We start from the raw sequence: 24,242 nt of genomic DNA on the forward strand, positions 1-24,242 counted from the left end.
GCAGCTAGTAGTCTCTATCAGATGTACAAGTTACTTACCTTCGGTAACAATGTAACAGAGAGACGATTCTAGCCGCTGATTCCTTCACGGCTTGCCCTTCCTCCCCGTTCTGCGAGGACCTTTCCTGTGGTTTTCTGGACTCGCCTCCCTCCGAGTGGCTGGTCTCCTATGAGTGTCCGCTTTGCTCTGCTTGGACAGGATACTTGGTTTTGCTTGATTGTTCCACCCCTTCCCTTATGGTACATGGTCGGTTGGTTTGTGTGCTTCTGCATTCCTCCACCCTGCCTTTTCTTTGGTGTCTGGGCCTGTTTTTACTCTTCTGCGTTTTACTTGCTTGGGGTTCTGCTTCTTTTGCAGTCCTCCCTCCCTTTTTCACATGCTTCTGACTCCTGGACGGTTGTCGCCTTCCCCTGCAACAGTGTTCCTCAGTGTGGTGCTCTGCTCTTTCGCTGCTATGGCCTTCCTTGCTGTGGTCTTTTGTGCCTTTGGGCTGTTCCTCCCCTTTTGTTTCTCTCTTTTCTTTTTCACTGCTTTTTCGCTATATATATATATATATATATATATATATATATATGATGTCGGGTGTGTCATCTGCTTCTCTGTGCAGCATTTCTTGGGAACGCACATCAGTCCTGAAGGGTCTTTTAAGATTGGAATGACCTACAGGACTCTCAGGTGTCTTTCCGATAGTCGGGAAAAAGACATAGATTGCAGACTGAATGTTGGTCGGTGTGAGGGTATTTAGAAAGGCAATTCGGACAGAAACAAAATGGAGCGCGCTCCATTAGCAGCTCATTTTCAGATAAGATCTGTCGAATTTGAATGGGTCCAGCCAGGCTTGGCCCAGGCCGTAGAGGCCAGTCTAAGAACCCAACACGCAAAATGTTATTTTGCTTGGAATGCAAGAGTAACTACACGATCGAAACAATACCGTTGAGTTAGGCGGTCTACTGGCGGACCGAAGGGAGCCCGAGAGATTACATCCAAACCCACTGGCAGAAAGAAACAATCTAACAGTGGAGTCGATGCCCATGCGCAGGATCACCAAAAGGAGGAGCCACACAGCCTTGTGGCTCAAAAAACTTCTTCGAACAATTGTTATCCAGATTTGTAAAGCGCACTGTAACCCTACGGGCATCCTGGCGCTGAGATACATGTGCACTGCCACAAGGACCATGTTACTGTAAAAAGAGGTTATGCTCTGGGGAATAACCAGGTTTTTCTTTTCCTTCTGATCTTCAATAAATCCTGCATCTGTCTCAGATCAGTTGGTAGACCATTCCAGAGCCACGCTGCAGCAAAACTGAATGCTCTTCCACCCCAATTTTACTCTTTTAATCCTGGGTACTTTTACCAGGTTAGCCGAGGCGGAGCGAAGACTGCAGGTGGGGACATACCAACTAAACTTGTTTTGCAGCGGTTTAGGCCCAGTCCCGTGCAGCGCTTTAAAGACGATACAGAGTGATTTAAATTGTATCCTCTGGAATACAGAGAGCCAACGCAGCTCCGCCAGCGCCAGAGATGTGGATAATCGTCGTGGTCTCAATAGGGCAAGATTTGCTGCCACAGTCTGGATTCTCTGGAGTCTCCCAATCAGATACCTTGGGGACTCCAGCAGCAACGCATTGGCAAAGTCCAGACGACTCTGAACAACACTCCTTACTACTTGTGCTTGTGCCTGGGTTGGTAACAACGGAAGAACAAATAGAACTTGCAATCATCCAAGCCCAACACTAGATTGGCAGGCTTATGCCAAGCATGTGTATCTACAGCCACACATGCTTCAAACACTGTTTCCCATTGCAATCATTTCTTGTGAGTCATGTCAGCAAGCTGAAGGTTTTGTCAGTTCAGCCACCACAATAGACTACCTTCTTCCCCAATGAACTGGTACTTAGAGCTAGTACATCATTTCGTCTGAAATTGGTGGCACCTTTCCATCATGTTCTAACTGTTCTTTTCTCTGCCACAACCATTTAAGGAGGAGAGGCTAAACTGGTTACACCTACAACTTGCCCTTCGTTTTTACATTGATAGGAGTATTGGGTGTACCATTGGCTGTTTGTTGAGTTTGCTGGTGCAAAGAAAGTTTAGGTGGCCCAGAAATGAATCCTATTCCAATAGATTGTCCTCTGCATCAAGCTATGACCTGACCAACATGACTACATTCTGAGGGCCTTGGTACTCATTCCTGCAAGGCGAAAGTCACATCTACAGCTCTTGCACAGGGCATATTTTGTTTTCGACAGCCATGTGGTCCTCTGTCCACCTGGCAGTATGACATATATTCATAAGAACACAGAGAGACATTTTGCCAGTTTCATATTGCAAGCTTACTGGTGTATACATTTTCTTTTTTATTTAAAAGTCCACCTCTCAGACCCACTTCCTTTATGGGGCCATTACTTTGGTATTGATACAGTGTGGAATCTGTGGCTAGTAGTACCCATCAGAAGAATAAGTTATTTAGTTCCGGTAACTCTGTTACTGGTGGATGCTCTAAGCAGATTACTCACAGCTGGAACCCTCCCTGGTATGGGGAGTGCACTTTCGGGTATCAATATAAGCCCAAGTTAGATTCTGCCAGTGGAAATTAAATCTGCCAGGTACACTCTGCGTCACAGTGCTCAAGGGTGGCACATTTGTGTGGCTCAGTATTATCATGTCGGAGAGGAGATAGAGTTGCAACAGAGGCTGGTGGCATCACCTGCCCGCATGCAGAATTTATTGCAGGAGTTCCCAGATTTAGTCTGGCACCTGGAAGGAGTCACTACGTGGGGAATCTGCAGTTAGATAAAGTATCCACTAGAAAGAGCTTTACCAAAAGTAACGTATTTGCCTTGTTCATTAGAAAGAATACCACCAGTGGTATGTAACAGGTTATTCTTGCTAGTTTTGGATCCTAATTCATCCACCAATTATAGAGTGTGAGGGCTAGGTCACATCACTAGGTAACTGGAATTCAAGGATAGCGTTAAGACCAGTTAAGTTAACCTACTGTACCGGGATGTGAATGTTACGTGGCCATCGGGTCCTCGGGCAGTCCGTTGTAGCCGGGCTGTATTGCAGTGAATATTGAGTCAGTGGGATCACTTCAAAGAATAGGTGTGTGTTTACCAGTAGAAAAAACAGGGATGGTAACACTAATAAACAAACACGACCCCAAATGTACCACTGTATTGTTAATGTCATATGTGTATAACATGGGGCACTATAGGCACTGTAATATCAGGAAAAGTTGTTTTAACTTTGGAGTTGTGAAAAACAGCAAGTCTACTACCAAATGTCTTATTTCCAGCCAGTCTACTGTGCAGAGGAGCCAGCCAAATAAATACAGATTTACAATGTGGATAGGACATTTCTGCACTCTGTTATACCACAGATGGTTGTGTTTTGACTGACCAGAAAGTTTAAAGCTGGAAGAGGTGGCATGAGAGGAAAAAATGTGTCCGCATCAAACACAGGGTAAAAAATGTGCCAAATCCACAGATCTGTACTGCAAAGAAAAAATAAACCAGTATTTCCATTGCATGTGTGACTTTGAGGAGCTACAGGATCACTTAAGGCTTCAAGGCGTGGTCCGCCAGAAGCGGATGCGGTGTATATAAATTGCAAAAGATTTTACAGCAGTAATCCGATGGCGGATGATGCTTCTAAATAAGGCACCTGTGAGGAAAGGCATCCGCCTCTTTTTTATGTTATATACCTTGCCCGTTTCTAGTAAGGCACTGGTTCTTAGCACACACAGTTGTGTGCTGTACTACAACACAATGTGCTACTGTTTGTATTTTGCCAAACATATGCAGGGTGCAGTCCAATGGTTGCTGCGCAGGTAAACAGGAGAAACACAACCCAGTGGTCTCAACGGCTATGTACAACCAGCCTTAAGATTCCATTCACCATCTACCTGCTTCGCCAGCGCTTCGGGGACCCAACCTCTACTGCCAACACAAGGATGACCGCCCTCTCTTGATACCATTTATTGATCTCCGTTTGGTTAATGATGCTATAGCTGGCTTTGTAAATATGTCCAGTGGCCATCGAGAGACCCTGCACACAGGAAAGGACCCTTCAATCTGGCATTATTCCAATAACAAAGGATAACAGTTGTCTTCTGAAATTATGAAATGGTCTCTCCGCTACAACGTCCACTTACTCCAGGCTACTTCTGCTTTACAACAAACCAGCTGCCTTGTTGCATTCCTGGGCCTTTTTGGAAGTTACACCGGCTGTAAATTATTAGGCACAGACTATAGTCATTTTGAGTTCAACTGACTTAACAACGATCCTCATTGGCATCGCCACAGATTGGACCTCTGCGACCACAGCCTTGCAGTGCAGGAGGACAGGTACTCACTTGCTGCTGGTCTGTCGCTCCACTGTAGGGAACAAATGGAACGGGAGAGCCGAGGGGATGTCATCAGAGATCTGATACCGCATGAGGGACAACTAGAGGAGAGGAAAGGGAAGGCAGGAAGGTCAAACTCCTAAGCAATACTTTATACAGTCTGGCAGAGAGCAAAGACATTGCATTATTAACTCTAGTCTAAGGACTGCCCCCAAAACATAACACTGATCCCAGTAACAGGCCCTGAGATACAGCTGGTACGCACCCTTCATTAAGGGGATAATTCCATGGGTCAGTGTTGACTTTTCTTTGCTATGGGTCAGTCATAGCATCCCATTTTAGGACCCTGACCTTGTGCCAGCCTATTGTTTGGGTCCAGCAGGATGCCCTTTATCTGTTTATTCAAAGGGTAATATTTACATCTCGTGGGGGCTCTACTTGTGATTGTAGGGGGAATTTTTAAAACTTGTTTGATAGCCCATACCTCTCCCTGTGAGGGATTAACCTTTAGAATCCGGTTGCTCTCAAATTCATCCAGTTTTACAGTCTCGTGGAATTGGCATTCGTCGACGCGCACAGCCGTCCCGTACCCTTGAACGGAAATAGAAAAATCACCAGAACAGCACCGAGGAGAGACCGGCAAACAGCCTAGTGAGACATGGGAGGGCAACTAATCCCCTCTTATGCTTTGTAAGTGTGCAGGCGTACTAGTGAGAACCAAAAAGCCCCACAGGCTACCCACCCACAATGACTAAAAGCCAGGTGGTTTCAGGTCCCAATCCAAGCCAGGGCAGGGACCAAACCACCCACATTATCAAAGGATTAACAAAGACAAAGTGAGAAGTCCTCCTAAGAGGCAGTGAGAGACCATGAATCATGGGCTATTACAGAAGTGTTGTCAGGGGAGATAGACACCTGCTTCTTAGACTGGAACACTTAAAATCTTCTGCACTTACCTCTCAACTCTGATTTCCCCACGCAGAACTCCTCTGTCAGGCCAATTCGTATCTCTGCAGCAGGGTTAGAAAGAAGATCAGTGCATGCAGCATCTTAATCCTGGCCCCCACCCCCCTCAACCCGGCCCAGGGAGCATTAAGGTCCGCTTCACACAGTGTTGGAACACAGGGCCCGGGATTTCTGTCATTCAGGTAACATTCCCAGTGCCACCATTGGATAGAAGGACTTTAGATCTCCATGCGGAGGGTAGTACTGGGATCCACCACACTTTCAGCCCATCAAACATATTTATCAAGCACGCTTGTCGCCCATTCTGTCAGACTACTGGAGAAAGATGATCCCGGGATCTCCAAGTGTCACAGCACTCTCGCCCGTGTGGTTTACTTAACGAGTCCTGCACGGCCTTATACTGGTCAAACTGGACAAGATGACTAGTGAAGGTTACAGCACAGACATTAAATACTAAGTTGGATTTCTAGTTCATTACTCACCTGAGCAATTTGGAAGAAAGCTCTTCAGACGAAGCTCGCCGTGGATATCCGCCTTCATCAATGAGCCCTACAAGAAGATAGAGGAGACTAAGGGCTTGACACAGTTCTAAGCTATCATTGGCCTTGGTCTGGAGGATGATCCCTTTGTCCCTCCTCATTCAACTGAACCCCATCTGCAGCCACCATGAGAACTTACATTCGCTCCAATGATGACGGTCAGCCGCTCAATCACATCTAGGAAGATCTCGTTTTTGAAGCCCTAAAACCAAAACAGGTGACGTGTTTACATACTGGAGCACAGAGTTATATTGAATTCTCTAGATCTGCCAATATAATCAGCTTTAACTATTGCTGTGGAACAGGCAATTTGATGAAGAGGTGCTAGGGTTGCGTGGCAGTAAAAGATGAACAAATAGGGGCCAGAAGCAGAGATGGTGACAATGGAGAACAGGAAAATGAAAAATTACAAAAGGGTAAAGGCATTTCTACCCAACAGGAGGACAGGTGAATCCTCACAGGAGGACTGTGGTAGGGTTAACTATATTTATCTGTGGGACATGTCTGAGAACTGGTGAGTTTATGGGTCACTGCAGAAGGGCAAGTGGATCTTGAATGCCTCAAACTGTTCTATGTTTCACTGTATGTACTCTATAATGAGACTGTCAGATAGTTCTAAGCGGTGAATAACCTTGTCCCCAATGTGCGGTACTCCACACCAATTTAAGAATGTATGACTCTTCCAAAAAAAAAAAACACAGAAAGAGTATAACTAGCACCTCCATATATTTCAGATGTCATCAGTGATGTAATATGTGAGGTCATAAGCAGTGTATTACAGCACTGCAAGTTATACCTGTGTCAGTTACATGTAACTGGTGAATTTCCTTGTTTTTTTTCTCTTTTTTATTACATGGTAATTCTTTCTCAGTGAATTATATATATTTTTTTTACATACAGTAATATTGTGTTCCAATACTTCTGCAGACAACACTTAGTTTGCAGCTAACTTCCCGTTGGTGGTTATTCACCCGCTGCGCATGGCAAAAGGCCACAAGTACACATCCCACATTTTTTTTTTGTAATTTTTGTTGTAACTCCTGCAAAGGGGCAACACGCGAGACTAAGCCACACCCAAATAATTTTTCTTCTAGTATTTGCTGCCTAGTGAGGGCCCTCTGGGCTAGGAGGCTCAGGGTATCCCTACCCTGAGCATTAATGTTTTTTGTTTGTTCTTTTGAGGAATCAAAGGCCAAGCCCCAGAGTCCTTAAATAGAGGCCCCAATATATTTCTTCATGTTGTAGCCACCAATCACATTGCACATTCCCAACTAACTAACTGGATTGCACATTTTCATGGTTTCCCCTGCTGGACTCCAGCGGCAACTGCGGTAATTTGTCTAAAACGGCTGCACAGAATTACACCAACAAAAAAACATGCTTTGTAAGTCGTCAAACAGCACCAAAAATATTAGCAAAACAAAAAACGCTCTTCCTAAGTAATATTATTTTATATATATGAATTTAAATATGATTTTTTAATGCTATTTACATCATGACCGGTGAGACATTAAAAAATTAGATGAGCTATTCAATCTTTTCTAATGTGTTTTTTAAAATCGAAAAAAAGAACAAAAGAACAGAAATTGTCTAGATCGGAATTACTTTCATAAAGCTGAAAAGGGAACACTGCGCCATTTAAAGTAACCAACGGTGCCAACTGTCCTGCAACGCCCTACACTGGCAGTTGGTGCATTCATTTTTTCTGCCTCATGTGAAAGAAGAGCTCATCTCTGGCACATCCGAAGGGAAAACTGTGCCCTTCTCACTTTTTTTGAACATTCACTCAATATCTTATAGTGTTTAGTAGAAGTAATCGAAATGTATTCACCTTCATTCCTGGTTTATCGCCTTATATGTGGAACCTTTTTCACAGTAACATAACAACATGATCTTAGCATGTTGCGTCTTCGCGACTCGCTCAACCCGGACAGTTCTCTTTGCCAGAGTATGTCAAGAAGGACCCACCAGGATGGCCAAGGAATCAGCCAGATGCAGGGAGCATGAGGCTCTCTGCGCTGTTGAGGTTGAGAGGAGTCTTTCCAACAAAATGTTAACTGAAAATCGTCCTCCAATTCAATTTAATCAATAGATTAAGAGTTCTGTTTGTAACACTTCTGAGACTCCTAAAAGTGTTACGTTGTAAGAATGCTACTCTGTGCTCATAAATCCAGTTTATTTTTATTTTTTGCACATTGGAGAATCTAAAGGCTAAGTTGTCCATTGTAACTATGGGCAGGGTGTGCCTAATAGTGAATATTTATATTAAATGACCCCACGCCAGGGCTTCATTAGTATTTCTTTTCCTATGAGGGAGTTCTGAGAGCTGGTCCGAACGGTCAGTCAGTGCTCATAGGTTCTGCTATTAACCCTTCGTCTTCCAGGACACACTGCACATATCTCGCTCAGATAAACAGCTTCTTAAGTGCACAGAATGGCTTTGGGTAACAGTTGTGCTCCATACCCGTAACCGTACACAGTCTTAGAGGCTATCGCCTTTTACTGTACCCAGTGAGTCCAATGCAGCACCAAAGTTTAGCACCCCACCACTATAACCTGCTGGACATAGAGCTCGATTCATCCGGTGCGGAGAGTTCCGTTCATGCTGGAGGAGGCTCCGAGGGGAAGACTAAGCGCTGCGAACGGTCATTGCTTGGGTGTCACTGACAGTCATTACTGTAACTTTGAGTTATTGGTCATCATATGCTGTTGATGCTGTAGCGTAAAGTGCAGGTCTCGTGTTGCCATTCGCCGTCGCTGTTGGCACAAAGAGCAGTTTTCACCTGAGCTTTGCATTGGTGGTTGTCGCAGGTTGCAGAATCTTGATGCAACCTGGTCCGTTCGCGGGTACAAAGAGCCAAAACTTCAGGATTTTCACCCTGTCTTTAGGAGTACACTCTGATGCCAGCCACATGTTCAGGACCTGGGGAGGCCCTCTTGGGGGATCGGGACTCACCCGAGAAGGGCCAGCAGGGCTCTGGGAGGTCCAGTCGCAGCGAGGACGCCTCTGAAGTTAGTTGTGTCCCTGTGGCTCACCCTGCATCTTCCACAGGCCCAGGAGTGTTATGATGAGTGGCTCTGGAGGGTCAATATTTATACCTGGTGTCAGCCTTTGTGTGTTTGGGGAGGGGGGGGAGGGACTACCTGTTGTACCTCCCACATCTGGTTCTGGAAAGGTCTTCCCCTGTCAAGGCTCCAAACTGTCTGGGGTGAGGTAAGGCAGGGATGGCCTAGTATCTGGGTGCTTTGTGTGCGCAAGAGGCAAAGCCATTTGAAGTGCAAGTGGAGCTGGGTACACCCACTCCCCCGTCATCCCGTCCACACCTGATCTCACTTTGAATTACTGTCTGGAAGCAATACACAAACCCCAACAGCAGAGCCATTCACAGACCTGACCTAGGACACTCACAGAAGTCGCTGTTGGTTAGGACACAAAAATGTCAACTTTCTAAAAAAGGCTTTTTTGTAACTTAAAATCCGACTTTATCATTAAAGAGGATTTTAAATTACAATCCAGAAGAGACCAAGAACTATTTTCGACCTGATCCCAATCTAAAGTTAGCAGTTACATGTACTAAAGTAACTAAGTTTAGTCAATGGGAGAAATAGGTATTACAATAGTGGAAAAGGACTTCAAGAGCTCTTCAATTCTGAGGCATGCAAAACTTAACTACAAATGTCTGACTTTTTAAATAAAACACATCCTGCCCTATGACCTCTTTGGGCTTACCGCGAGGGTGGCTTATAAGCATTAAGACAGGAGTTTTAGACCTGGCAAAGGCTTCTTTTCCAAGGTCGAAATGGCAATTTAAAACTGCACTACAGGCTTTAGTGGTAGGCTGGAGACATGTTTTACAGTGCTACTTCAGTGCTGCAGGCCCGGTGGCATTTAATTTGCAGGCCCTGGGTACATGTAGTACCATTTACTAGGGACTTAAAATAAACTTAGAATGTATTAAACCCGTTGATACATATGGCCCTGTGTCTACAGGAAAATGGTCCTACATATGGCCCTAAATATGCCAATTAGGTGTAGTCCAATGTTACCATGTTTTAAGGAGAGAGCACAAACACTTTAGCACTGGTTTGCAGTGGTAAAGTGCACAGAGTACCAAACCCAACAATAACTAATTCAGCAAACAGATGGGGTGAAAGTTTGGAGGAGTACCACGCCAAGGATGTCAGGTCTCACAGAAAGAATGGAGCCCTCTGAGAAAAACATTACATGTGAAGAAAATCCACCCCCAAAGTGTCAAAGTCGTATAATAATGCTCTTTTAAAATTTAGAGTGAGAAGCACTAACGCTGCTACAGATTCTGGTTTGGGGAAAAAAACTGGTAGCTCAATAGTTTGATTATGGTGAAAAGACAACCCTTCTTTAGGCAACAATTTTGGGTTAGTCCTTAGAAATACTCCGCCCTAATGTACTTGGAAAAGAGACTCTTGCTTGCATTTCGCTAACCCTTCTTAATGAGGTAATTGCCAATAGAAAAGTAACCTTCCAAGAAAGATACTGAAATGAACATGAATGTAACTACTCAAAAGGTGGACACACCGAGCACACAGAAGGTGCAGCTGAGATTTGTGGACTTGGCCCTCATCCTAGCGGCTAGGGCCCTTACAATGAGATGGAAATCTCCTAGATGTCCAACGCTATCCAGCTGGCACGATGATATGATACAGTGGGGGGAAGCGGAGAGCGTAGCCCTTCGGAGGGAAGAACAGAACGGGCTACGGAAACAACCCATTTCAATGGATTGGGATATCATGTTACATAACTTCGAACTTCTTGACCTCCTGCCACCACGGGGTGCCCCAACACCATAGCCGGTTACACTGCTTAATGGCCACCTGAATGGAGGCTCCTGGACCGCAATCTCCCCCCCATTCTGATATTTCAGGAAAACATAGACCCCTAGGATACACCCGGCTAGACTCCACTTTTAAGGTACCTATGGTAAAACCATAAACAGACCAGGAGCTCGGGTTGGGAGGGGGATAGTTGCTGGGGTTGTTTATTTTAGTCAAATAGGAAATTTATGTTTTGCGATTTGGATGTTTTTATATCACAGATGTCTCACTTTTGAAAATGTTGCATATCTCCGAAAGCAATTGCAGTACTCTTTCAATGACTTATATGTACCTCTGTAGTATGGACTCATATACTGTATCCTTTACGGCTGCCTTAAAGAGGGGGACATGCTAATTCTCTACAATGTTATGAAGTCACGGTCCTCAATAAAGTTTGTTAAAAGAAAAAAAAAAGGGGGACCTACGAGTCTAGTTAGAACCACATTGAGATTCCATAGAGGAGCAGGCCAGTGTTTTTGAAGCTATTATTCTTTTTAAACCTTCTATAAATACAACTGAGATTTTTAAAAGTTGTCGCTGTGTCAATGGCTGCAAGATGTAGGCATATAGCTGTGTACGCTAAGCCTGCCCTTTGGAGATGTAGTAGATAACACACTAAGTTTTGTAACCGTGGGTTTGATAGGGTCAATGTGCTGTGCGCTATAATAGTGAACAAATCTTTACCACTTTGCAGCATAGCAAGCTCTGGTGGTTGGTCATCTTGCCTCCCTAAGCATGTGCATATAGTCAGAGGCAAAGTTCAGGTAGCATAATTCTAAGATCTCCGGAGACAGATTGCTGGATTGAGTTGCCTGGCATCTGGGAGCCTGGTTGTCCCTGTTCTGTGAGAGAAGGGTCTGCCTGTTGAGGAGCCTTTCGTGGGGAACTACTAACAACTTGAGTAGAGTTGTGTATCACAGCTGTTGTGAGGAAAAGGGCCATTAGTTGTGTGGCATGCACACGTAATGGGTCCACATTCACCTTCCATTGGGAACCAAACACCCCATTGTAGCGTTTGACTCTTTCTGGATAGGGGAGCACAGCAGTCCAATGGAGGTGTTGTGGGCTAGTAATCACCATTTGCTGATATGCAATAACAACACTTAAGTAATTATCCAGGCTGTGCTTTTTTTTTTTTAGAAAAGTAAAAGTACAAACTACTGAATACTATGCAATAATTGACAAATATACATAGGGCTGGTGGCAATACCTTTGGCAACATTACATTTGACCCCTAAAGGGTCATGAACCTAAAAGGTACACCCCCTCCTGTACAATACAGCACATTACGATATATAGAGGTGTTAGTTTACATTAGCTCAATGTTGTCCCATTTCAAGATTGGAATTACATATTATGATAATGCCGTGAAGGGAACGGCTCTTTTCCACGCTAGCAGACACCGTGAGGGGAACGGCTAGGAAAACCACAATCCCCAGCAGCGAGCGGCGCATCTGACGCTGCACTTGCGCCCGGAGGCGCCACAAAAGCACAGAGCGGCCCCCGCAGTGCGGGACGCTTGAATGCCGTGAAGGGAACGCCTCTTTTCCGCGCTAGCAGATGCCGTGAGGGGAAAGGCTGACACTCTCTTAATTGCGCCGTGAGGGGAACGGCTAGGAAAACCACAATCCCCAGCAGCCAGCGACGCATCTCCGACGCTGCACTTGCGCCCGGAGGCGGCACAAAAGCACAGAGCGCCCCCGCAGCGCGGGACGCGCACGGGCGGCGTCCGGGCAAAGCCCGGGCCAAGGGTGGGCCCGTCCTTGCCCGCCATTGCCAGGAAGAGGCAGGGCTGGGCCACCCCTCTTACTTCTAAGGGCCCAGGTCCTCGTGCTTTACAAGAGATGGCAGAAAGGTATTGTGAGACTCTCTTTTTCAGCTGACATTTCCCCTCATGTAGACATTTGGGACTGGTTTGCTTTACGGCCAAGTTGACAGGGTACATTACTAATAACTGTCTTTCATTCCAGCGTATGACGACTGGACCCTATTGGACTTATTTTATATTTAACACCGGGACATTGTATAACGTATTTTATCAGCAGTAAATTGCTTACATGCCTATTATAGTGCTAAATACATCAAGCACCTCGTACTTTGGTCCTTTGGGGCCAGATCCTGCTAGCCCTCAGCACCTTGCACTTTATGGTCCATATTTATATGCCCTTTTGCTGCTAAACTTACTATCACGTTGCACTTTTTTGTCCTTTGGGGCCAAGATTTTGTTAGGTCCTTGACCAACCCTGAAATTAAGTAGCTCGGTAATTAGTCGACCAACCCGACTCTTGAACTTGTGTTTATCCAGTTTCTTCTTTTGCACTACTTGCACGAAAGTCTCTCTTTTTGCATTGGATATGGGGAAGCGTGGTTGTGTATCCAAAAAAAACACTTCAGTGCTATTACCAGCCACACTCCCCCAGACGTCAATTGATAGGATGCTTCAGAGAGCTATCGGGGTATTTTCGACTGAAATTGAGCTCGACTATCCTTAACCCCAGACCTCTTCCTTCAACCCCTAGGGCCACCTATCTCTGTACAATCTACTCTGGGCTCTATCCTTAGTCTATCAAAATCTCTACCTGGACCAAGCGAGATTTTGTCACCACCCATACATCCCTCCCCAGTTAAACCGAAAACCCGTAAAGGTAGAACAAACACTACACTGCCCAAAGCCACGAGGAGAAAAACAGGCAGTGGGACAGGAACAAAAAAAAAAGCCCAGTCCAGAAACCTGCCCCATTGAGGATGAACCAGTTAGACTGGGAGGAGTGGTAGAACCCCCCTCTAACCCTTACAAAAACCCTGACTGTCCTTCATGGGTGAGGAACTAGTTAGTGGAACTAGAGGTACAGGTGAGGGCTATTGTCAAGGAAGAGTTAGCGCTCCCCCTTGGGAGCAAAACTAGCAGCCAGATGCCGGTCCTGTGTGCACCTGACAACCCTCTGGTCAATACCTTGCTGACCCTAGTGGAGAAGAAAGACTGCAGTATTCAGAAGGACAAAGTATGGCAACCTCCATCATCCAGAGGTGGTACTTCCATCATGTCCTGCCACCACGAGCGCTGCCAAGATAGGCATGCCTAGAGCCGCCCAAGTGGGTAACGTGCACTCCCCTGGAGAGGAACCCGGTATACACCAGGCTCAAACTAGGAGGGGGGCTTCTAGCATCAGGGGCCCTAGCATGCAGAGATCAAGCCTCCTTCCTGATGAGACGATGGACAGGGAAGTGCCCAACCCAGTAGACAACGTGCACGCAGGCCCAGCGCCCCCGCCCCTTCCAACCATCGACTTACCTCCAGCCTCTCTCCTTTATGTTGCCGTTTTAACCGGTGTACCTGAAATAAAAACTGGTCAGGCAGAAACACAGCTGGAATTGAGAAATAAGTGCCTCTATTGGCTCACCAGGCATGGCCAGTTTCCCTACGAGAGGGCGGGTGAGATATTATTAGTTCGGAGAGTGGGGTGGGTTGGCAAGAACCCTAAGTCAATTAAAGGAGACTGTATAGTTATTAACTTTAGTAATTCTTGGACAGTCCGAAATTTGGCTGACCAGTCCCCCATCCCCTGTGCACCGGCCACAGGGATCCAACTACACACCTTGGCTTTTTTTTACTCTTGTAACCCCCCCATCACTATGGACCCTCTATACTAGAGCCCCAACACACTGGTTACAACCCCATTTTTCTTTTGACCAACCGTCCAGAACACAGTATAATGTTCCAGTAGCAAATAGGTTTGGGGCCCTTGAAGAGGCAGATTCACTTTTGATCCTGATTCCTCTTCCACCCAAGGACTAGGGGGGGGGGGGGGGGGGGGGGGGCTAATAGCCTAATCTAAAAACCACAGGGCTGCACTCCCTAAACATCACTTGAGAGACACTAGTCACCTTAGGCGAGCCTCATCATAAAGCCCACCTGGGACCCCAAGGCTCAGTAGGTGTTATCCTAGAGGTATCAAATAACCAACTCTCCCTATTCCAGGACTGACAATGGCAACTAAGGACGGAAATAGGTCGTTACTGGAAGTGGGAGCACCAGACCTCGAGCCCGAGTCAAACATGTCACTAACCACGATCCCCGCTGGTACTAGCGTGTGTGATGCCACCTCGAACCAGGGTCTCCAGCTGAGGGTATTGACGTGGAACATTGCTGGTATCAAAAACAAGCTCCAAAATCCTGATTGGCTGCAGTTTGTTCAAAATCACGATATATGTATGTTCCAAGAGACCTGGGCCAGAGAAGACACGGTCATGAGGGGTTTTGCAACTTTTAACGCGTCAGCAACCATGGGGAGCAGAGGCAGACCATCGGGTGGGTTAGGCACATGGGTTGCCACACATCTGGCCTGTACTGTTGAACACCTCTTCGGATGACATCCTGTGTACCCTTCTTATTCTTAATGCTGGGACTAAAATTGCATTTATCAACATCTATTCCCGTCCGGTGTCCTTTGCCCAGGAACCCCAGACCATAGATATGCTTACTACATTCCTCGAGCTAGTTCCCCCGATGATAGGTGGTGATTTTAATTGCCCGTTCGAGCCCCTAGCCCTCCCTACTGACCCTCTGCTCACCGTTGAGGACTCCCTTTGGCTGATCCCTGAACTGCTGATTCCTCCGGTGAGAGCTTGGACCCCCCTGGTATTACAGATCAATGCAGTCACACTAACCCACGCGCTGAGAGCATGTAACGGTCGTACCAAGTCAGACCAACCTGGAAAACTCACTTTCAATAGACCGGGGCAAACATTCTTATTGGACTACATTTTGGTGGAAACAAGTATATGGCAATGGGTTGTCGACTTCGCTGTCTGGCCAAGGCACGATAGCGACCACAACGCTCTGGTACTTGATCTTAAGCTTCCGGAACCCCATAACCCCCCTACCACTGGCAACCCCACTGGTACCAATCTAGCTTTAGATAACAACAGGAGGCGAATTAGGTGGGAAACCCTGAAGCAGTCACCAGGCAGGACCGCCGCCCTGTATTCCCTACTTATTCCACCTTTATTGGTAATGGAGAAGGCTGCACAGACCCCTAACTCGAAGGGCAATACCGCTCAACTTACGGCTATCCACACAGATCTGACCACCAGTTTGACTAACATCTTCAATCCCTTGATACATTCCAAAGCCAAGAGGACCCCTAAAACCACTTGGTTTAATAAATCCTGCCGTATGGCAAAGGGTGCCCTCATTGATGCTATAAAACTAAACGACAGATCTCTGATAAAAATCAGGAGGGCCCTATACAGCGATACTCTAAAGTCAGCCAAAATGGAGTGGGAGTCTGAAAGATGGGATGCAATTAAACAGGCCCTCACCAATAGAGATATGAGGGCGTTTTGGACCCTGGTCCGTACAGCCAGCACTTCAGAGAGCTCACCTATTGAGCCGAATATTGCAGCAGACACTTGGAAACTCCATTTTTAATTGTTGTATTCCACCCAGGACATGGTAGAGCCTGCAGGGGGAACCTCGCAATTCATTGTGGGGATTCCCCCTGAAGATGATGGAGGATTCGCCCTGACTGAAGTGCTTAGCGCAATTGGGAAGCTTCCCCTTGGAAAGGCCCCTGGATTAGACAAGATTCCCGGGGACCTAGATCGGGAGCAGCCCAATATCTGGGGTCCATATTTATGTGTAATATTTAATGCCATTTTAAATGGCATGGAAATCCCGGACACCTGGTTAGGGACAGAAATTTGAGAAGGGATCTCCCCTCCTGCCCACCAACTACAGGCCAATCAGCCTGATTGACATAACCCAGAAGTTGTTTGCCAGGATTGTCCTGGAGCGCCTCCAGTCCTGGGTGGATGAGCGTGAGATTCTGAGTCCGTACCAGGCTGGCTTCCGCAAAAATATGTCTACCATCGACCACATTTTCAGGCTCCAATTATTATATTGGAAGACGGCGACAATAGAGGGTGGGAGCCTCTATTTGATCTTTGTTTATCTTAAATCAGCTTTTGATTTGGTGCCCCGTGACAAATTGTGGGCAGTTCTAGAGCAACTGGTCATCCCACCCTACTTGCTCTCTTTGATCAAGAGATTGCATACTGGATATTTCGCCCAGGTGAGATTTGGGAAACATGGAGAATTGACTCCACTCTTCCCAGTGAACAGGGGTGTAAGGCAGGGGTGTGTTTTGGCCCCCACCCTATTTTGGCTTTTTATTAATGTCCTGGTGGACCAATTAAATGAGGTGGACAACATCGATGCCCCAAAGCTCGCCCGTGGCAAGGTGCCAGCAATGATGTTTGCGGACGACACCTTGTTACTATCTAAATTGCCAATGGGCATTCAAAGGACCCTTGACAGCTTCTCTCTATTTTGCAAGAATAGGGGCCTAGAGATTAACACACTGAAAACCAAGTACATGGTATTTAACCCTAGTAAAACATCTCGCCCCAATCCCACTCTAAACGGTATCTAGCTAGAGAGGGTAGCTGTCTTTAATCATCTGGGTGTGACACTAACGGAAACCTTTGGGTGGGGCCCACAGCAAGAAAAGGCAGGCCTAAGGTTAGCACAGATGATAGGGGGACTAGCAAAACTCTACAGGAACTCCACATCTAGACAAGCTAGCCCACTGACTGAGATATACAAAGTCCAAATTAGGAGGGCTGTAATGTACGGGGCAGAAATTTGGGGACACCTCCCTGTAGGTAGATTGGCCAAAACCGAGTTCAAGTTTATGAGGCAGGTCTTGGGCCTACCGCAAAGCACCCCCCTCATCCCCCTACGTATGGACCTCGGGATAAGGCCCATAGATGAGGAGATTGGATTGCGTCCCCTGACCTTTTGGCGTAGGCTATGGGCAAACCCCGAGCTAATAGCATATCAGTCGGAACTCAAAGTGATCATGGGGCTCCCAGGGGCGGGTAAGCTACCCTGATTCATACACATAAAAGATCTGTGTCGTAGACTAGGTCGACCGGACTTATGGACCCACCCTGAGGAAGTATCCCCGATAATATCACGGCTCGATCTAGTTAAAACCTATAGACAGTTCAGATTGGCCGAAACCCAAGGGAGCATAAAACTAGGCTGCTTAACTTCTGACTTTTTTAATTTTAAAGATCAGTATTCATTTGAGCTCTTCCTTAATCACGTACAACCGTTCATGGCAAGGAAACTTTATGTTCAATTTAGATTGGGTTGCTTGCCGGTTAACGCATTTGCAAAGAACTGGCCTAAAGCTTCCCCTGTTAGTTGTCCTGCCTGCAATAGCCAAGAAGAGACTCCCATCCACGTTTTCTTTTTTTGTCCAGAATATGATGAACCCAGGAGATACTGGCTCCTACCAATCTGCAGGAACCTGGGGTTCAGACAGTCACGGGAGGCTTTTAGAGTCTTGAGAACCGACACTCACCCTCCGATTGTTTTTGCCATGTCTCGGTTCCTTAACTCTATGTGGCACTGGCGTCGCAAGTTTTTAACTTCCCCCTGCATAAGATAATTGCTCCTTCACCATTTCCTATTGTCGTGATCTTACTAAGAAATGTCATCAATGTTTAATTTGTTTTAAAAAATTAAAAATATATATAAATATATATATATATATATATCTTTTTAACTGTTATGAATTGTGTCCAATTTACTGTATATGGCTATATCTTGTAACGCCCATTGATGTTTTTATTGCCTAAATCTAGTGTTGTATGTATTTTATGTACTTGCTTTTATGGTCTACAAGGTCGAAATAAAGCTTGGAAATGGTAATGGATAATACTTTGTTCCATCACTGACCTCAGTAACCATAATCCTTCTGCACTTATGATGAATAGTTTAGCATTGCAATTGCGTGCCCACATTATCAGTAGTAAAGCATGACATCCTCTTCTGCACTTATTAGGAGTAATCAGGTATTGCAATACGGTGCTCACATAATCATTACTAAAATATTGCAGCCTCTTCCGACTATAAATTACTGTCAGCATTAGTAACCCTTCATGTAAAACATTGTTGACCTCTTCGAATAAAGCATTCCTTAAATTCATGGTGCATAACGCTTTGCAAGAAGCCATTGTCACACTGTCATGAAGAACACTTTTCAATAAAGCATTGGTCAAATCTTTGACAACAGTTTTTAAATAAAGCATTTTTTACACCACCATGTAAGGCCACAGAACCGGCAGCCCTAAAGTCAGCCCCTAGAGGGTGCTGCACTCCCAGCTCATGTGCTCCAGCATGTGGAGTGCTTGAAAAGGGAAGAGAATCCCAGGTTCACCGCATTTCCTTTAATCCTTCAGACTTGGGCAGTTGTCACTGGGCATTCTTGGGAGAAGCTGTGGTGCTCCTGCAGCTACCTTGCACTCTTTTGCTCTATGGTGGTGCCCCCCACCGTCCTAGGGCCACCACAGGCAGTACAAATGCCTTGCCACCTTCCAGCCAAGCAGGGAATTATGGGGTGCTCCCTCTGGAGTGTAAATACTGGATGCTTTCTTTTGAAGTGCTGCGCAGCTAGCTTTACTTTTTCTATCTTGGGGGTGTCTGGCCTCACTCAAGCACCCATACGTGCCTCCAGCATTGGGGGAAGCCCAGGGAGCACACCCCTGGCTGCCCTGACTGCTCCCACACGGGGAGCCAGCAGCTCGTCCCTCTCCCAAGGGAAGGGATCTCCTCACTGGTGGTTGCCACCCACTCCCCCAGGCACGGGGAGCAGGGTAGGCCCAGCACGGCTGGGGGACCGCAACAGCACTCGCCTGTCCTCCAGGTCCACTTATTGGGGATCACAACGGCCCTCCCCCTGTCCTTGAAGGTGTTGGGGCCTGGAGTTAGGATCCCAGGCCCCTCCCTTTACTTTGGGGAGTGTAACAGCATTCCTGTCTTCCTCTGGGGGGTGGGGGCATGGGCATAGTTTCGGGCCCCCACAGGTGAAATCTGGCCCTAGGTTTGGGACCCCCTGGCCCTCTTAGCTGTGGGCCTCATGCATGTGCCCCCTCCCAGGATAAAATACTGATGATCTTCCTTGTGGTGACCCCTGGCCCACCCCGGGGGATGGGTTTGAAGAACTCTGGTGGCAATGCCCCACAAGCTCTGGGCCTCGCAGGCAGGGGGGGTTAAAGGTCAAATCAACCAGGGATTGCAGCACTAGTTGTGCCACCCTGGGTGTGACACAAGTAAAACGAGACTCCCAGCCGGCCACTTGCAGGCTAGGAGAGTAGTTTAAACTGCTGGCTTTAAAGTAATGGCAATGCCAGACTTCCCCCTGGTGTATGTGTAATTCACCCCATGTCAGGCATATCTATTCCTAAGGATGCAATATATCTCACAGTGGAACATGTATTTAACATGTACAGATAGTAAAAATACAAAACTGTTGTTTTTATTGTGGAAAGGCTTGGTCGGACAGTTGCGAGTAGAGTTACACACTGACCCCCTCAGATGTGTTAGCCCTGGAACAGTGCGATCAAAGTGGGTCATCCAAGGTATCAAACAACTTGTTACATTAAGCCGGTCTTGATTCTGAAATCAAAATTAATGTAACACGTTGTAGTGCGCAATTTTAACAAAGTTGTCACTCTGTTGCCTTTAGTCCCCATAGCCCATAACGGCTGCACACCCGAGACAGCGTTCTGCCCTTCTGGGGAGATGAGCTAACGACTCACAGGAAACGATACAATAGGGGTGTCACCTCCCTCTTGCAGAAAGCCACACGTGTTAGTCCAAAAGGCGATCTTCAAAGAAGAAGCCGCCTATGAAGGACAAATGAGAGAAGGGCTGCTCCACTGTTCAGGCAGGCACTCGGGACAGGAGGAGCGTAGCCCCATTGAGTTTGCATTTGAAGCAGCGGGCGGGATGGGCTGCCCGCAGCACAAGGAGGAGGGGTGGTGGCTTCACCTTAAGTGCGCATGGTGGTTTGGCCGGACATGCGCACTTTGCATGTTCTCTACCAAAGCTGTAGGAGAACATGCCCAGGCTCCCATTTCCCGTCTGAGCGCTGAACCACGGCGCATTGCATTGCACTGCAGTGTTGTGACTGGCTGGGAGCCTGGGTGGTTGCATCCTGGTTCCTGTGTGAAGGAGAGGCGCCGGCTGGCAACCGGCGCAACCAACAGGTAAGCTTCTTTTTTTTTTAACTGCCTTTCACTGTTCCCTACCAGCCGCCACTGGACAGGAGAGGGGAAACCAGTTGCCAAACCAGTTTTCCAGGGGAGTACCCCACTTGGAAGCCACACCTCTGGGCATGGCTAGGGAGCGCCACATGCCAAGAGAGGGGTCTTGGCATATTGGATGTGGGCAAAATGGTGCATCCTGGGATGCCTAGATCTCACACTTTTCAGGAAGTGGTCATCAGATGGGAGGGAACCTGGTAGCCTATTGACTCTTAACAGCATTCTGCCCAGAGGTCATTTTCTAAGCATAAGTAAGGCACCTCTGGCACCCCAAACTCAGATCTGGACTGGATGAAGGAACAAGTAAGGACTGCCCCATTGCACTGTGGAACAGGGAAAGAAGCTGCACCAACATGGACTGTACCTGCTGCACATGGTGGCTAGAAAAGAAGAGGGACTGTGCCTGCTGTGTCCTGCTCAAGGAGAAGTTATCTTCAGAGCCTAGCCAAAAGACTCCATGGGCCAGCTGAATAGTCTCCTGTTCATAGCACAGGGACACAATAGCTGAGGAAGCCTGCTGGCACAAGCTGGTAGTCCAAAGTCTTCAACCTGCCGCCAACCACCGCCGTGCAGCTCCAGGGACTAGGACCTGATACACGAGTTACACCTAGGTCTGCTGAGTGCTGGAGCATTGCATGAGTGCAGCTGGGATCCCCACAGGACGAATTATCAACCCAGGAAGGATTGTATGGACTGTGATTCAGGGTGACTAGTACTCCAGTGGCAACAGGACTTCTGCGTTGAATCCCTGCCTCAATGTTGACAAGAACTAGTTGTTTGCGGAGCGCCACGGTCTGTGTGCACTGCGCTGCTAGGCCGAAAAGCTCTAGGGCGTGTTCTTGCAAGTCCTCCACCCGTGCCATGTGTTTAGAGACTTGAGGGGCTTGTGTACTCGCTGCCCTTGGTGTGATCTTCATCACCGACGTCTTCTCCGGTTCGATGTCTGGTTCAGCGCAGAAGGAGATGGATGGTTGGCCTTCCTTGTCACTGCCTCCTGTGTCAATGACTTCAGAGCTGATGTAGTACAGACTACCTGCCATCTTGACTCCTTCATCCTTTTCCTCCTCATCCGTGCCGATATTCTCCTCCCCTCGATACCTTGAGTTCAGCAGTGGTTTTCATGCTGTGGGCGAGGCGTCAATCTAGACGGAAAAGTATTTTTGCACTTGAACTGTTGAAACTCTTCACAGTCCTATTTGTTGCGTTCAGAGGAGAGGCACACGTTACACACTTTGTTAGTCATTGTGCGGATATGTGGCGTTGAACTGAAGTCAACAAATAACCATCAGAAGGTGTAAAGTCCGTAGAAAGAAGAATAGCTAACCAATGATTGCTATTGAGGAGTGCATGAGATCCTACAGGTAATCGGGGACACCACCTAACAGGAGGTAAGAGTCCATCAGCCCACCCTTATTGGCGGAGCATCGTCATTTGGAACTCTAAGGAATCACGGTCTGAGCCCAGAATCGCGGGTCACAGAAGACTCTGCTTGGTGCACAGGCCAGTGATACCCAACAGAAAAACAAACTCCTGCCAGGGTTTGTACCCAAGACTCGAGGACTCAAGTGATGTGCAGTGCTTATATGTGATGTGAGATTAAAAATGAATACTTGGTCAAAAAATATGTTTAATGAGAATTAACCAGGTTTCATGTCTAAAAGAACCTATAGTCCTTTTTTCAAAAATTTTAGACTAATACTTGGTTCAATTATAGTGTGGTGAGGTCAACTTCTGAATGAAGTCTGGTCCATCAGCCCTCTCGAAGCATTCTCTGATCAGTGTGGAAGGCAGTGAGTGTTCGACGAGCTGGTTACCTTGAGCTTTGTCTGCGATATTTTTATAACAGTTGTGAATCTTCAGCAACGATGCATGACTCTCCGAATCAGTATGCCTTGAAAAGGTATGTTGAGAGCATACTTTGACAAGTACATCCAAACCTGATGGCAGAGAAAAGCAATCTGAAGATGGAGCAGATGACCATGCACATTATTTACCAGAGGAGGAGTCTTCTGACTCGAAAGACTTCTTCGGAGAAAAACAAGTTGCAAACGCTGACCCCAACGCTAGCAGGAGTATGCAAAGCATATGGATCGACAGCCACACATGCTACAAATGTGCATTTACACCTACCTGGAAACCCTTTGCAGTTTACTGGCAGGTGTATAGAAGGAAAATTTGGTCATACGTGCAAATTTACTTTACTGAATCAGGCCCATATTTTTTCTCAACTATTACCTGGGAGAGTGGAGTTAGGCAGATATAATGTGCAAAGTATGTACTTGGTGCTGATGAGGATACAGGTGAGCACCCCTTCTCCTACATGGTGGCCTGACACTTTGGCTACATTTAGTATTTTCGAAGACTAGCTATCAACTAAGTTGATCAAACATACTTGAAGCCGTCAAATAACCACAGTAATTTTCATGACATCACTTCTACTTATGCATGTCTGGTATCACACTTTAACGGGCAGAACTGGAACATCACCACTCGGTATTAAGACCAAAATCTCAGTGTCCTATAACGACAATTTAAAACTGTATAGTGACCAATGATCTCCATACAAGCAACCATATGGATTGTGTCCGGAATGTTTCAGAATTTAGCAAACAACTGCACACGCAGTCATGTATTCAACATGATCTTTAGTGAGGTGAACTATGATGTCACCAGTGATGTCATCAATCATAAATGAGAACATGAGCAGTGCACTGGAGGTCACGGTGAGGTTGCCCTGCTCACCATTACTAATGCATTTCAATGGTTTTCATATTTCACAATGCAACACTAATGTCCCTTCAACTGACCTTTAATAGAATGTCTGATTTTAACAAGGTTGTCTTCTGGGTACGTGAAACATAGCTCTCACTGGAGTCGCATGCAGTGGATGCTCCTGGCAGGTCCTGTTAGGAGCCCAAATTGTCACTTGATTTTCCTCCAAGTAAAAGTTACTGGGTGTTGATAGCATCACATTGCTGAAAACTGGGGATTTCAATCAAGTGCATTTTCCTTCTGTCTGTGTTTACTTGCAGAGCGACATACGTGTATTTTCATCTTTATGCACAGGATGGCTGACCTATGTTTTGATTCGGGGTGCATCAGTGGAAGGATGGGGGCGCCTGCAGTAGGGCAGGTGAATCTTCACAAAATGATTGTGAATGTATGAGCTACATTTACCTCCAGGTTAATCGTGTGGGACAATGAATCCGGGCTCGAAAAATTGTACTAGTCCTGCAGGTCTAGTCCCTTGGAAAATCCCCTCTACCTCACTGCAACCTACTTGACCTCCGTCTCTGAAAACGGACCAAAAGTGACAAGATAACAAGAGTTAAAGGCATCTTTATTGCTCATTCCCTTTGTGAGCAATATAAATGCTTTTAAATCTTGTTATCTTGTCACTTTTGCTCCGTTTTCAAAGA

At 46.5% G+C, this 24,242-nt stretch overlaps 1 protein-coding gene across 1 annotated transcript in view; it reads right to left on the reverse strand.

Annotated features, from left to right (window-relative positions):
* AP4M1 (adaptor related protein complex 4 subunit mu 1) overlaps positions 1–24,242 on the reverse strand; it is a 198,019-nt gene that overhangs the window by 136,986 nt on the left and 36,791 nt on the right. Inside the window, exons 8-12 of the mRNA XM_085637309.1 lie at positions 5,993–6,055; positions 5,797–5,863; positions 5,305–5,358; positions 4,833–4,939; positions 4,358–4,449 (exon numbers count right to left, since the gene is read on the reverse strand). Of these exons, the coding sequence (XP_085493435.1) occupies positions 4,358–4,449; positions 4,833–4,939; positions 5,305–5,358; positions 5,797–5,863; positions 5,993–6,055 (383 nt within the window). The remainder of the gene's footprint in view (positions 1–4,357; positions 4,450–4,832; positions 4,940–5,304; positions 5,359–5,796; positions 5,864–5,992; positions 6,056–24,242) is intronic.

The sequence above is a fragment of the Triturus cristatus genome, chromosome 12 (assembly GCF_964204655.1).
Source record: "Triturus cristatus chromosome 12, aTriCri1.1, whole genome shotgun sequence".
Lineage (NCBI taxonomy): Eukaryota > Metazoa > Chordata > Amphibia > Caudata > Salamandridae > Triturus > Triturus cristatus.